This window comes from Barbus barbus, assembly GCF_936440315.1.
Source record: "Barbus barbus genome assembly, chromosome: 11".
Classification (NCBI taxonomy): domain Eukaryota; kingdom Metazoa; phylum Chordata; class Actinopteri; order Cypriniformes; family Cyprinidae; genus Barbus; species Barbus barbus.
In genome coordinates, this window is record NC_136739.1 from 11,841,822 (window position 1) to 11,857,064 (window position 15,243).

Sequence of the window (15,243 nt, forward strand, 5' to 3'; positions counted from 1 at the left end):
AGCAGACATCAGGCCTAGTATTGCAGATGCATCACTCATCTACAGTGCTGATTTAGTTTTTAGGAAACATTTCTTATTATTATCAATGTTATTATCAATGCTGCTAAATATGTTTGAGGAAACCGTAATACACTACCAGTGCAAACCTTTGGTGAATGGTAAAACTGATGTGTTACACCGTGTCCTAACTACACGCCAGTGTTAATTTTGGCAGGCATTTTTGATTTAGTCTTAGTCTTTAAGACTATTAAGCATTTTCGTCTCAAGATAGACACATTTTAGTCATTCGAGTCTTTCATAGTTTTAGTCTAGTTTTAATCGACGAAAAGTCATTGCATTTTTGTCAACTTTTAGTCATTACTTTTAGTCAAACTGCAGTTACCAACATTTATTTTGGTAGCTATTTTATATGTAGTATTCAAACAAAAATAGTCATCAATACTTCTCTCTTTAGACCAAAACAATTAAGCTTAGTTATGAGAAATTTGAATCAAGGATTGAATTTGGAAAAACTGGAATAAATTTTCATTTTTTGGTAGAAATATAAATTAAACTCATTTTTCAGATACAGTAGGTTTACTTAAGTATACATTTATTTAACATCTTTTGTTGGTTAACATTTATGACAGATAATTAGGAATGCTGTCCATTTAAGACGGAAGGTATGCATGTAATAGCCTACTGACATACATTCAGTTTTCACCCACCTGTTTAAGCTCACTTAAACCATAACGGACTGTATTTCCGTGAGATGCTCTACATGAGAGACATGTGGACTGCTGTGTGTGTATTTGAGCACTGAGAACTGATCGCGCGCTGTATGAGAACTGAAGAAGTGGAGCGTGCGCGAGAGAGCACTTCTATCAGCGCGATTCCGCCTATCGCACCTTCACTGACTTTAAGTTAATCGACAATGAATTGTGACTCCCGGGAAAAACGGGACGTCTGGTCACCCACTCCCTAACCCTTCGGGTGCTGAGGCCATTGTTTCAGATCGCTAGTTCGCGTTTTGGTAGGCTATCCGTCCACCGCGGCTGCCATGCAAACACACCTTATCCAATGACAGAGACACACATTTTGAAAGACAAGACAGTTAACTTAGCCTATAGGATGTATTTTGAATGTCCGGTAGTCCTCAAATAACATTTTAGTCCCGTTTCGTCTTGTTAATGAAGACGCGCATAAATTGTCATAGTTTTTATCATCAGATATTAGTTTTAGCTCGTCAACGTCTCGTCTTAGTCACAGAAAAAAGGTTCGTTGACTAATACTTTTCGTCGTCGTCTTCATCAACGAAATTAACACTGCTACACGCGACGCCGCAACATGCGATAAAAGGTATCTTTTCCATGTTAATCAGAGGTTTTGTCCTAACTAGCCGCGACACGCGATTTTCTCATTTAAAACCGGTTTCTATTTCCGCAACGTCGGCTAGAACAACAACATAGAAACTGAATGACAGTAGATAATCTCAGATAATTTTGTGCTTTATTCAAAGTTAAACATGTCTAATCTGAGTTTATATATCATATTGCGTGACCTTATAGCCATACTGAAACCAACAATAGATAGTTTACCTCAGATCTTTAAAAGTTTAAAGCAAAGATGACCATTAAAACTGTTGACTCACTGTGAAACAACGAGTGTATTCCATGGTGTCAGTCACTCAGTGTGTACATTTAATGATGTTAAAAAGGTTTAATATTTATTAATTAGATTATAAACGTATCCATTTCATTGCGAGTGCAGAGCGCTTCCAGATAGAGCCCGCCCATACACGCCTCTGATTGGCTGTGATATTTGATTGATTCTGTCGCGTCGCATGTAGTGTGGACAGCCAAACTGCATTTCGCTGGAATCCTGTCACGTTGCGTGTAGTTAGGACACGGTGTTAGATTTACTTTTAAAAATATGATGCAAAAATGGTGCATATATATTTTAAGTAAACCCAACTTGGAACAATTTTACTTAAAATAAACAAGATAATCTTTGTTATATGAACTTAAATATTTGAGTTCACTCAACAACCTTTACTTAAAAAATGCAACATGATATAATCTACTAAGTAATTTCAAGTTGTGTTAACTTAACATTTAAACTCATATTAAAAATAGAATTAACAGAGTTTAACCAAAATAACATTTTAACTTATTTTAGATCTTCAACTATTGGTCTGCTTACTGCACTTTCACTCAGTCACCGTTCATAAAATTTACTTAAATGTAGCACTGGGGGAAAAAAACATGCTATTAAAGCCTGTGGTTCACTTACAAACATAAGCAAGTAGACAGCTTATTGTCTTTTTTAAATAATACAGTCAGGTCCATAAATATTGGGACATCGACACAATTCTAACATTTTTGGCTCTATACACCACCACAATGGATTTCAAATGAACCGAACAAGATGTGCTTTAACTGCAGACTGTCAGCTTTAATTTGAGGGTATTTACATCCAAATCAGGTGAACGGTGTAGGAATTACAACAGTTTGCATATGGGCCTCCCACTTGTTAAGGGACCAAAAGTAATGGGACAGAATAATAATCATAAATCAAACTTTCACTTTTTAATACTTGGTTGCAAATCCTTTGCAGTCAATTACAGCCTGAAGTCTAGAACACATAGACATCACCAGACGCTGGGTTTCATCCCTGGTGATGCTCTGCCAGGCCTCTACTGCAACCGTCTTTAGTTCCTGCTTGTTCTTGGGGCATTTTCCCTTCAGTTTTGTCTTCAGCAAGTGAAATACATGCTCAATCGGATTCAGGTCAGGTGATTGACTTGGCCATTGCATAACAGTCCACTTCTTTCCCTTCAAAAACTCTTTGGTTGCTTTTGCAGTATGCTTTGGGTCATTGTCCATCTGCACTGTGAAGCGCCGTCCAGTGAGTTCTGAAGCATTTGGCTGAATATGAGCAGATAATATTGCCCGAAACACTTCAGAATTCATCCTGCTGCTTTTGTCAGCAGCCACATCATCAATAAATACAAGAGAACCAATTCCACTGGCATCCATACATGCCCACGCCATGAGACTACCACCACCATGCTTCACTGATGAGGTGGTATGCTTAGGATCATGAGCAGTTCCTTTCCTTCTCCATACTCTTCTCTTCCCATCACTCTGGTACAAGTTGATCTTGGTCTCATGTGTCCATAGGATGTTGTTCCAGAACTGTGAAGGCTTTTGTAGATGTCGTTTGGCAAACTCTAATCTGGCCTTCCTGTTTTTGAGGCTCACCAATGGTTTACATCTTGTGGTGAACCCTCTGTATTCACTCTGGTTAAGTCTTCTCTTGATTGTTGGCTTTGACACACATACACCTACCTCCTGGAGAGTGTTCTTGATCTGGCCAACTGTTGTGAAGGGTGTTTTCTTCACCAGGGAAAGAATTCTTCGGTCATCCACCACAGTTGTTTTCCGTGGTCTTCCGGGTCTTTTGGTGTTACTGAGCTCACCGGTGCGTTCCTTCTTTTTAAGAATGTTCCAAACAGTTGTTTTGGCCACGCCTAATGTTTTTGCTATCTCTCTGATGGGTTTGTTTTGGTTTTTCAGCCTAATGATGGCTTGCTTCACTGATAGTAAGAGCTCTTTGGATCTCATCTTGACAGTTGACAGCAAAAGATTACAAATGCAAATAGCACACTTGAAATTAACTCTGGACCTTTTATCTGCTCATTGTAATTGGGATAATGAGGGAATAACACAGACCTGGCCATGGAACAGCTGAGAAGCCAATTGTCCCATTACTTTTGGTCCCTTAACAAGTGGGAGGCACATATGCAAACTGTTGTAATTCCTACACCGTTCACCTGATTTGGATGTAAATACCCTCAAATTAAAGCTGACAGTCTGCAGTTAAAGCACATCTTGTTCGTTTCATTTGAAATCCATTGTGGTGGTGTATAGAGCCAAAAATGTTAGAATTGTGTCGATGTCCCAATATTTATGGACCTGACTGTATGTCCACTCAATATAATTATTACACAAATGAACAGAGATCTCAATACCTGGTACACCATACACAATGACGGTAACAATGAGTGAATAGTGTTTGAGTATGAATGGGTCATTTTTGAGTAGAAAATGAACTCCAGATGTCACAAAGCAGTAAGTTACTAAACCCAACAACAAAAGCAACCATAAAATAGTGTAAATACAACTCGAAAACTTGTACCTTTTTAATTATTCATTCCACAGTGCAAGATGGGAAAAACAGGATCATAAATTAAAGAATCATTGTTAACACAACAAACAATTCTAACTAAATATACTTATAAGTTCAAACTTTAATTTCTACAAGCTTAAATTGAGTAATAATATAGAATTTACTTTTTTTTTTATTATTGCCTGAACTAAATTAATGTAGAATTTATATTTGTTTTTATGTAAAGTGAAAGTGACGTGACATACGGCCAAGTATGGTGACCCATACTCTGAATTCATGCTCTGCATTTAACCCATCCAAATTGCACATACACAGCAGTGAACACACACACACCGTGAACACACACCCGGAGCAGTGGGCAGCCATTTATGCTGCGGCGCCCGGGGAGCAGTTTAATGTAGTATTTACTTCACCACAAAATCCTTTTTCTCAGTGTGGGATAAATCAGTTTCCACAAAAATATTAAGAAGCGAACAAATTGATAATAAGAATAACTGTTAGTAACTGAGCACTAAATCAGAATATTAGAACGATTTTTAAAGGATTGTGTGACACTGAAGACTAGTATTAACTTTGTGATCACTGGAATAAATGAAATTTTTAAATAAAAGTAGTTTAATAGTGTATAAATGCCCAGTCATACACAGAAAATATACTATGAAACCACCAATATACTGTGTCAGTCTTACCTTCCATACAGGCAGCAGGTGAAGCCAACACGACCACCAACAGCAGAATCATCTTACTGCTTAACATTACAGGCCTGAAGAAAATAGGCATCATCAATGACCTAGAAGAAAACGATCAGCGAAACAACAATACATGAATACAGAGTTACAAACATCACAAATTTTCACATTTTTAAATAAAGTGTTTCATGAAGAGATCATTTTGAATTTGTTCTTAACTGGCAACCGGTGCTTGTTAAGTAATCATTAACCGTTAAACGGATAGTTCACCCAAAAATGTAAATTCTGTCATCATTTACTCACCCTCAAGTACTTCCAAACCTGTATGAATGTCTTTATTCTGCCGAACACAAAGAAAGATATTTTGAAGAAAGTTTGTAGCCAGGCTGTTTTGGGGCACCATAGTAGGAAAAAAAAAATACTATGGAAGTCAATGGTGCACCAGAACTGCTCTGTTTCCCACATTCTTCAGAATATCTTCCTTTGTGTTCAGCAGAACAAAAGGCATTCATACAGGTTTGGAACTACTTGACAGTAAATGTAAATGACAGAATTTTAATTTTTAGGTGAACTATCCCTTTAACTGACAAGATTAGAACGTAAATTAGAATTTAATAAAATTTCAATTAATAAATGTCTGTGACCTATTAAAAATACTTTTTCTTTTTTTTTAATGCGCAAATAGCAGAATTAACAATGAGAATTCACATATCACATCACTAGGTTTGGGTACCGAACTCGGTACTTTTAAGGGTACCGACCGAATTGCGTCGGTACTACAGAGTATCGATTCACATTAAATCATTCGGTACCAAATTTCAGTACCCGAGAACGCATTTGGGCGCATACGAGAGAGAGCGAGAGTGAGCGAGAACTACTAACACACTCACTATATGCCTAGAGGCACTTCTATAAAAAAAAAATTTCCATTATTATTATTTATTTATTTTTATTGTATAGTGTTATTAAAGCTTTGGCAATGTAAATATTTATTTCACCATGCTAATAAATCTATTTGAATCTTGAGAGAGAGAGCGAGAGAGAGAGACCCTGTGACATGATGTCACTCCTGCAACTCTTTAAAACACAACACACAGGGCAAACCGAAATGTTCTTAAGTGTGCTTACATTTCTAAGGTCATATGTTTTCCGCGAAAACGCAGACAGGATGGCAGAGTTCATTCATAAAAATTGAATTTACTCTATAGCGCGGAATGCCACGGAATTCGTACATTTTTGGATTAATAAAAGAAGGTCTGTCACTTAATTCGAATCGCGATATGAACTATAGTGTATGTGAATATTAAAACGCAAAAGGCGGTTTAAATATGAATCCTGCATGTTAGCCTCGGTATGTATGAATGGCGGAGACGCGGTTTTGTTTACTACACAAATACTGAAGCACACGTGAACTCGCGGTGATTTTCGGCCTCTGCATCTCAATACATGACGACATGATCTTACAGGCTGCGAGAGTCACTTCATGAGAATTTTACCGATTCATTTGAGAAAACTAGCATCATACTGTATAAACACAGAAACTTCATGGCAACCTGTCAAAATAAAAGTACAGCTGAACATGTAACAGAAATATTTTACTTTTGTACAGTATAATATACGTCTTTAAATATTCCATTTACTGACAAATTTAAATAAAAATTAAATGATAAAAATTATTACAACCACATCAACAACTTAATTGTAGAAAAAAATACAATTAAAACTTATATTCACACAATTTTTCTACGTATTTCTATGTATTAATTTTAACAGTAAACCTCTGTTTGTTTGACAAAAAAAAAAAAGGTTTAATTTTCATTTCATTAAAAATATATGTTTCATGCCTTCATTTGATTATCAGAAAAAAATAAACCAAGAATTTCTGGAAGAAAAAAAAATAAAAAATAAATTGTAGAGCCCTATTGTTCAAAATGTGAGAGTTTTAGACTTACTTTTTTTACTGAAATAAATGTTTTTGTTATTACACAGAGAGTGAAGTGCCAAAGAAAGGTACTGTTAGGTACCGGTACCGAATTTCAGGTACTGATACCGGTATCGTACCGGTTCAAATGTGAACGGTACCCAACCCTACACATCACGCACCTGCAGCACTTCTGTGAATGGAGAAAATAAAATGATATACATAACTGGAATTAAATAAATAGACCTACATTAAATATATTTTACTTAAGTAATTAACAGTACAGATTAACAAACTAAAAGGAAAAAATGTGCGACACCAGTACAATACACTGAGTTTGTCAATTTTTTGTAACACGCTCCAAGTTAATGGAAACTGAGACAGCAGAAAGTTTCTTTATTTGAAGTTGTTTCCACTGTTATAAGAACATAAATCCAAGTGGTTGCGTGCACACACAACATATCAGTTCTAGCATTGCTTACTACACTGCTCAATGGTCTGCTGTGCAATCTGTGCCTGTCAGCGTGACCCGTAACAGGACCGAACGTCTGTAAAATAATTTGGTTCCAATATTTTTTTAAATGTTCTGATTAAGCTAGTGCTAGGATATTGTTATGCAGGTAATACAGTTAGTGGTTTTGAAAAATCACTAACCACAAGTATGAGAAACAGAAATAGTGATGTTTGCCGGTATGGATGGACCTTTATTGAGTAATCAATGTCAAATGAGTAAAAACGTATTTGGGGAATAATTTGGGGGTGTGTTATCATAATGATGATACTGAAACTTATTTGTTTAATCAAAACATTCTGTTGATGTTCAAGCAGGCTCGAGTAATCCCACTGTTCAAAAAACCTTCACCAAACACTTCACTTAAGGAAGAATAAGGAAAAGAGTCCAACACCGTGGTATAACATCAGCAGGTGCAGACACTACCCAGCAGCACAGTAGTAATGACTTTATGAAATACTTTACTTCCAAGATCGAAACTATTAGAGATAAAATTGTAACCATGCAGCTGTCAGCCACAGTATCGCATCAGATAGCACTATAGATCCCCTGAGGAACAATTCCACTCATTCCTTTCTATTGGAAATTAAGAATTGTATAAACTTGTTAAATCATCTAAACCAACAACCTCTTAGACCCTGTTCCATCTAAGCTCCTAAAAGAGGTGCTTCCAGAAGTAATAGATCCTCTTCTGGATATTATTAACTCATCATTGTCATTAGGATATGTCCCAAAAACCTTCAAACTGGCTGTTATTAAGCCTCTCATTAAAAAACCACAACTTGACCCCAAAGAATTAATTAATTACAGACCGATCTCAAATCTCCCTTTTCTGTCAAAGATATTAGAAAGGGTAGTATAATCACAAATATGTTCCTTCTTAGAGAAAAATGATATATGTGAGGATTTCCAGTCAGGTTTTAGACCATATCATAGTTCTGAGACTGCTCTCATTAGAGTTACAAACGAGCTGCTTTTATCATCTGATCGTGGTTGTATCTCTCCATTAGTGCTACTGGATCTTAGCGCCGCGTTTGACACTATCAACCACAACATTCTTTTAAATAGACTAGAAAATTATGTTGGCATTAAAGGAAGTGCACTGGCATGGTTCAAATCTTACTTATCTGACCGCCATCAATTTGTGGCAGTAAATGAAGAGGTATCATACCAAATCACAAGTGCAGTATGTAGTACCTCAAGGCTCAGTACTTGGCCCCTTACTTTTCACGCTTTAAATGTTACCCTTGAGAGACATCATTAGGAAAAATGGTATTAGCTTTCACTGTTATGCTGATGATACCCAGCTCTATATTTCTTCGCGACCTGATGAAACTTACCAATTTGCAAAACTAATGGAATGTATAGTTGATATCAAAAACTGGATGACTAGCAATTTCTTACTGCTAAATTCTGAAAAACAGAGGTGTTAATTATTGGACCAAAAACTTTTGCATGTAATAACCTAGATCACGGTCTAATACTTGATGGCTGCTCTGTAAATTCTTTGTCATCAGTTAGGAACCTAGGCATACTTTTTGATAGCAATCTTTCCTTCGAAAAACATGTTTCTAGCATTTGTAACACTGCATTTTTCCATCTTAAAAATATATCTAAATTACGACCTATGCTCTCAATGTCAAAAGCAGAAACATTAATTCATGCATTCATGACCTCGAGGCTAGATTATTGAAATGCTTTATTGGGTGGTTGCTCTGCACGGTTAATAAACAAACTCCAGCTGGTTCAAAATGCAGCAGCTAGAGTTCTTACTAGAACCAGGAAGTATGACCACATTAGCCCGGTTCGGTCAACACTGCACTGGCTCCCTATTAAACATCGTATACATTTTAAGATCTTGCTAATTACCTATAAAGCCCTGAATGGTTTGGCACCTCAGTATTTGAGTGAACTCTTATCGCATTATAGTCCTTCACGTCCGCTGCGATCTCAAATCTCTGGCCATTTGATAATAGCTAGAATATCAAAATCAACTGCGGGCAGGAGATCGTTTTCCTATTTAGTGCCCACACTGTAAAACTTTACTGTAAATTTACAGGCATTTTCTAACAGTATTATACTGTATTTTTATAAAACAGTAGCATTCTGTATATTTTACAGAATGTCTGTAAATATACAGAAGTTTTCTGTTTTCAGCCCGCTAAATGTTTAATACAGTACCATACTGTAAACGCATTGCATTGTGGGATATATTTATTTCGCGCTCAATTCAAATGTGATGTGATCACCAAAGAAGAAGAAATGTGAACAGTGTATTACAGGCAAACTAGATTCGTCAGCGGGAATTAATTGAACAAAATAATTATTCGCGTTATTAAGATAAGCCAGTGGTTTGTGAATCTGTGCGTAGATTTTAAGCTTTGTGAGCTTCGTTTCGCGTTTCAAGCGTTAGTGCCTGTGACGCAGCAAACAATGGACGACGCTGCCTGAGCAGACGCGGAGATAATTTGTCATCTGAATCATCTAACCTGTGCCTGAGATGATGCTAATCGACTGGAGCATGAGAAGATGGATTAATGTTCGACTAAGTATCGATACGGTAAGCTCGTCTTTTTTTTCCATTCACATTTCTTCATTGTTTCCACGCATGGTTTGATTTTGGGAACGTTAAACTTAACTTAAATCCCGAGTTAGCAATTCACTTGGGTAAAATTGGTTTTATATTCGCACATTCACAACATTCACATATTTCCGCGTTCAATATCTTTCTAATTATTTGTGCAATAAAGTTATTTTTTGCGGACTAAGCCAGAGCGCGCGCACACACGTCACACACCGGATGCGTGCGCGCACTCAGACCACTTGGACATGGTTGTGTACAAGAGGTACAAAAACTGTATAAATACTGTTCATTTTCTCACTCAAACCGCTCGTTTCGTGTCTTAGGCCATCAATGTGTAGTTACGATGGGGAATTGTTTAATTTGGATTTCTCTGTGCATGTTCTTGTTCCCTCTTATAGAGACATTGACCTATACCTGCCATTATATGACTGACAAACTAGAACGGTTTGACCTAAAAATATCAAAATTGCATCTACTGAAGAAAAAAAGACACCTCAGGGCTCCAGACAAAAAAATCGAGTAAGGAGCCATTGGCTCCTATAAAAGAAAAACTTAGGCGCCAAATTATTTTTTTAGGTGCCACAGAATAAAAGTGGTATATTTTATTATTATCATTTTATTTTCCCCCCCCTATTTTAACATTTAAATCATTTTGTCATGTGTTTATGTCTTATCTTTTCTAGGCTTTATCAGCATTTTAATCCATCTTGTAGATGATCAGGTCGACCGGGGGACTAAGGTTCACAAAGTGTGAATTAAATGTCTTTTACAACTTGAAATATACAGTCACAAAGAATTGTTCGTTACACAGAATCTGTACCAATATCATGGACCATAAGCATCACTTGGCAACTGAGTGCAGTGCATCCTATAAATGTTGTCACGTCTTTCACACATTCAGTCTGTTTTTCTTTATAGGAGGAGTTGAATCATGTAACAGAATAAGTAAAAATATTAATATGCAACAGCGCATAAATATAGCAAAACGCTCCTCTTTATAGTTATTTTTCTAGCTGACTGATGAGTTTATGGACACTGAGTGGTTATTCTGAGGTAAATGTATTACAATGCAATGTTTACAAGCTTTATACATTTCCCCAGTTTGAAACACTGAATGAGCACATAAAACATTTCAGTAAGTTGTACTATAGGCTCTCTTATTGCCTACCTTTTGATCATGTTCATTTCATACTATAGTAGTAAATCGAAATATATAATGGGTTCACTTGCTGCTTTAACTGAGGTGCTAAAGAGATCGCGCCTGAGCATTAAGTGCGATACTCTACGCTCGCGCGATCCGGACGCATACACGGACCGTGTGGACGCGGGGTACTGCTGTTTATATTACCCAAAGTGTGCGCTTGTGGTCCGCATTAAAGAGCACCCAAACAGCATCATCTGAATTTCGTAGCATTTTAAAGCTCATACTTTGTTTATTAAAAAGTAAGACAGCACAAAGCTTTTTGCGATTACTGGATGGCAAGTGCGCTTCAAATAACAGGAAGTCCATGCATTAACAGAACACAGCATATAGACTAAGATCTCGATAAGAAGAAGCCATATTAGTAATGTGTGAGAGCGTTTTATAGGCTATATGGCATGTTATAGTCAGATATGACAGCGCAATGCAACAAGCATCACCGCGGATGAGTAGCGGAGTATTTCTACAGCAAGCGACGCGCAAACTGAATGAACCTGAAAGTAAGTCGCAGACGCTCAACACACAATCTTCTTCATTAAAAGTAGCGAGACTAGCCTATCTTTCCAGTGCTGATGCCGCGCGCTCTCTTGTTGCGGTCTGTGATATTGAAATTAGCTGATAATTAATAAAATTATCCATTGCTTTCATTGACGTGAACTCCGTTATATTTGCATATAAAGCGGGAATTGAAGAACGGATTTATATCCGTTTTGCGAAGACACATTTATGTGGCCAAGTGTAAATGGGGAAACGTTTTAACAAATCATATAGATATCCGACCAGAGAAAATGCATGAAGTGACCAGGTGTAAACAGGCCCTTTCAGGTCTCTCTCACTGCGTTCAGCAGACTGTGTGCGGCAGAGACGAGGACTGTTTGAAACTCTTTTCCAGTAAAACTTTGATGCGCATCGTCTTATGTTTAATACCTGAACATAACAAAAGATGTGAGCGCAAAACAATCGGGAAAAAAGTCCTTTCATGCAAATTATATATAGTCGCCAGTGGCGACCTCAGCAAAAACTTCACTCGCAAATTAATATTTTTGGTCGCAAATGCGACCAGTTTAGTCGCAGTTTGGAGCCCTGCACCTACATCTGGGATGCCCTTGGGGTAAGCTGATAGATACCAAATTTTAATTTCAAAGTGAACTATCCCTTTTAAGATGTTTATTCACACCTTCCTTTAATCCAACAATCAAAAACAACTTAAATAGCAAATAAGACACACATTCGCATGACCTGCTTCTGATTATTATTTTTTTTATTATTATTATTTTTCAGGCTGAACAATCTGATGAAGATCCGGTGCTAATGTAAGTGCTTCCCATTTGTAGTCCATGTTAAAAAATTTCAGTTCTATGATCGTGCTTTTTAATGTGTTATAATTTTGCCAGCACATGAAAATCCATAGTCATGTTCCTAATGCTTATTTCAAAAGTAGTATTCCTGATTGCTTCCATGTCTTCCATGGTCCTACAGCTGCTCCCACACTTGCAGAAATTAGATGGTCTTACCCTTCAAGCAGATGTAAGTAGAGATTACTTAAAGCATGTTGCAAATAAATGTGATTTGTTATGTCTTGGTTCTGTTAGTGATGGTTGTGCTGTCAACCATCAGGTTGATGGTTGTGCTGTCAACCATTGTGAAAAATGGTTTCAGGTATTCACCACTCAATCTGATGTCCAGCAGTCTCTACATTTGCCAGAGAACACAACCTATAATTCTTGGTAAGTAAACAGTAAAGGTTTAGTACACCCTAAAATTAACATTAAGTCATCATTAACGCTATGGAAGCATATGGGTAGCAAAATTCAGTTTGAAATAATTTCAAATTCAGTTAGTAATATGCAAAATGGCAATGCATTTCTGTATTTTAATTGACATTTTACCCTAAATATGTGCAAAGTTTAGTGCAAAATGAAAATGGAAATTCAGTTCTATAATTTACATATGATATTTTCTACAATTGTGCATCCTGTTGCCAAGCCCTGCCTTGATGTAGCCTAAAGATTGACAGGTCGGGGGTGTGTTGCATTTTCAAATACATTTCGAATGCATTTTCAAATCCACATTGACTTTATATTCATCATGGGGTATTAAATGAAAATGCAATTGAAACGTCTTATATATAAGTGTCAATGCATTTAAGAAAAATAAAAGATATTTTAAATTACCATTTTTCTACCTTTTTACTGCACCTTTGGATCAGAATGCATTCTGAAATTACAATTATCATGTGGTATTATGATGTAAATGCAATCCCAAGTGTCCTCCCCCTACGTCTAAATGCATTTAGGACAAAAAAAAAAAAAAAAAACATTTAGATCAAAACTTTGCTACAGTTTTTGCTTGGACATGTTAAACAGCTAATCAATTTGGGTAATACATTTTAATTTCCATTTTGCAAATTATAAAGCATTAAAATATGTTTTTAATTTGTGTATTAAAACTAGTGTAGGAAATGGCAAATGTAAATTTTATAATTGAAAAAAAAATGTATGTTATATACATATGTGCACATATGTATAAGAAAATGTAAATTGAAATATCACCATTTTACGTATTGCATTTCAATTGAATTTTGCTACCCATATGCTTCCATGCACCCTGGTGTTGTTCTAATGCCCTATGACCTTCTTTGTTTTTTGGACCACTAAAGGAGAATAATACAAATTAAAAATAAAAAAAGCCTGCTCACGCTTGTCCATATAATGGCAGCGATAGTGACCAGCATCAAGATTTACAATAGTAACACAGAATGTTCACATGCAACATGTCATGTATTCCAAGTGTTCCGAGGGAATACAATATTGTTTAATGAAAGTCCTGACACTGACATTGGTCTTTTGTGCTCGACTGTGCATTCATGAGATACTATTATTATGCAGTTCACAGCTATAGTTGTGAACCCTGTAAATGGGATTTCCCTGCACATATTTCAGATTTAGTTTAATAGTTATGTTGAGTTGAACTATGTATAGACAACTAAACAGAACCGCAATGGAACCCACGATAGTTTATTTGAAGTATTTTCTTTCTTTTTTTATTTTCAGGTCAATCTCTAAGCAACCAGCGGTAAATGTTGAGCAGCCCAACTTTGTCTCTGGCCTTGCAGTGCTGTTTGTATTATTGTATGATTTCAACCTCCAGTATCAGGAAGAGGTGGCATGCACCCTTGCGACTGAGGTTAGCATATTTGCCATTGATATATATGATAGAGTGAATTGTCACTAACTTGTTTTGACAGTATTTGTAAAGTACTTATGTATATTTTAACAAATATTTTATACAGTTGATTATAGAGCTGAATGACATTTTGCATATTTAACATTATCATGTAGTCATGTAATCACATCGTAAGTGTTGCAATTCTCTGTGCAGTCTCACAGAACTGAGTACACCCCTCACATTTTTGTAAATATTTTATTATATCTTTTCATGTGACAACACTGAAGAATTGACACTTTGCTACAATGTAAAGTAGTGAGTGTACAGCTTGTATAACAGTGTAAATTTGCTGTCCCCTCAAAATAACTCAACACACAGCCATTAATGTCTAAACCGCTGGTCACTAAAATGAGTACACCCCTAAGTGAAAATGTCCAAATTGGGCCCAAAGTATCAATATTTTGTGTGGCCACCATTATTTTCCAGCACTGCCTTAACCCTCTTGGGCATGGAGTTCACCAGAGCTTCACAGATTGCCACTGGAGTCCTCTTCCACTCCTCCAGGGCGACATCATGGAGCTGGTGGATGTTAGAGATCTTGCGCTCCTCCACCTTCCGTTTGAGGATGCCCCACAGATGCTCAATAGGGTTTAGGTTTGGAGACATGCTTGGCCAGTCTATCACCTTTACCCTCAGCTTCTTTAGCAAGGCAGTGGTCACACGCTTGACACCATCTGAACCAAATACGTTTTTCTTGGTCTCATCAGACCACAGGACATGTAATCCATGTCCTTAGTCTGCTTGTCTTCAGCAAACTGTTTGCGGGCTTACTTGTGCATCATCTTTAGAAGAGGCTTCCTTCTGGGACGACAGCCATGCAGAACAATTTGATGCAGTGTGCGGCGTATGGTCTGAGCACTGACAGGCAGACCCCCCACCCCTACAATGTTGGCAGCACTCATACGTCTATTTTCCAAACACAACCTCTGGATATGACGC

General features: G+C 36.9%; 1 protein-coding gene across 1 annotated transcript in view; it reads right to left on the bottom strand.

Moving 5' to 3' along the window:
- LOC306876620 (activin receptor type-1-like) overlaps positions 1-15,243 on the bottom strand; it is an 85,331-nt gene that overhangs the window by 47,971 nt on the left and 22,117 nt on the right. The window contains exon 2 of the mRNA XM_079427932.1: positions 4,860-4,960. Coding sequence (XP_079284058.1) covers positions 4,860-4,953 — 94 coding nt within the window. The 5' untranslated portion in view covers positions 4,954-4,960. The remainder of the gene's footprint in view (positions 1-4,859; positions 4,961-15,243) is intronic.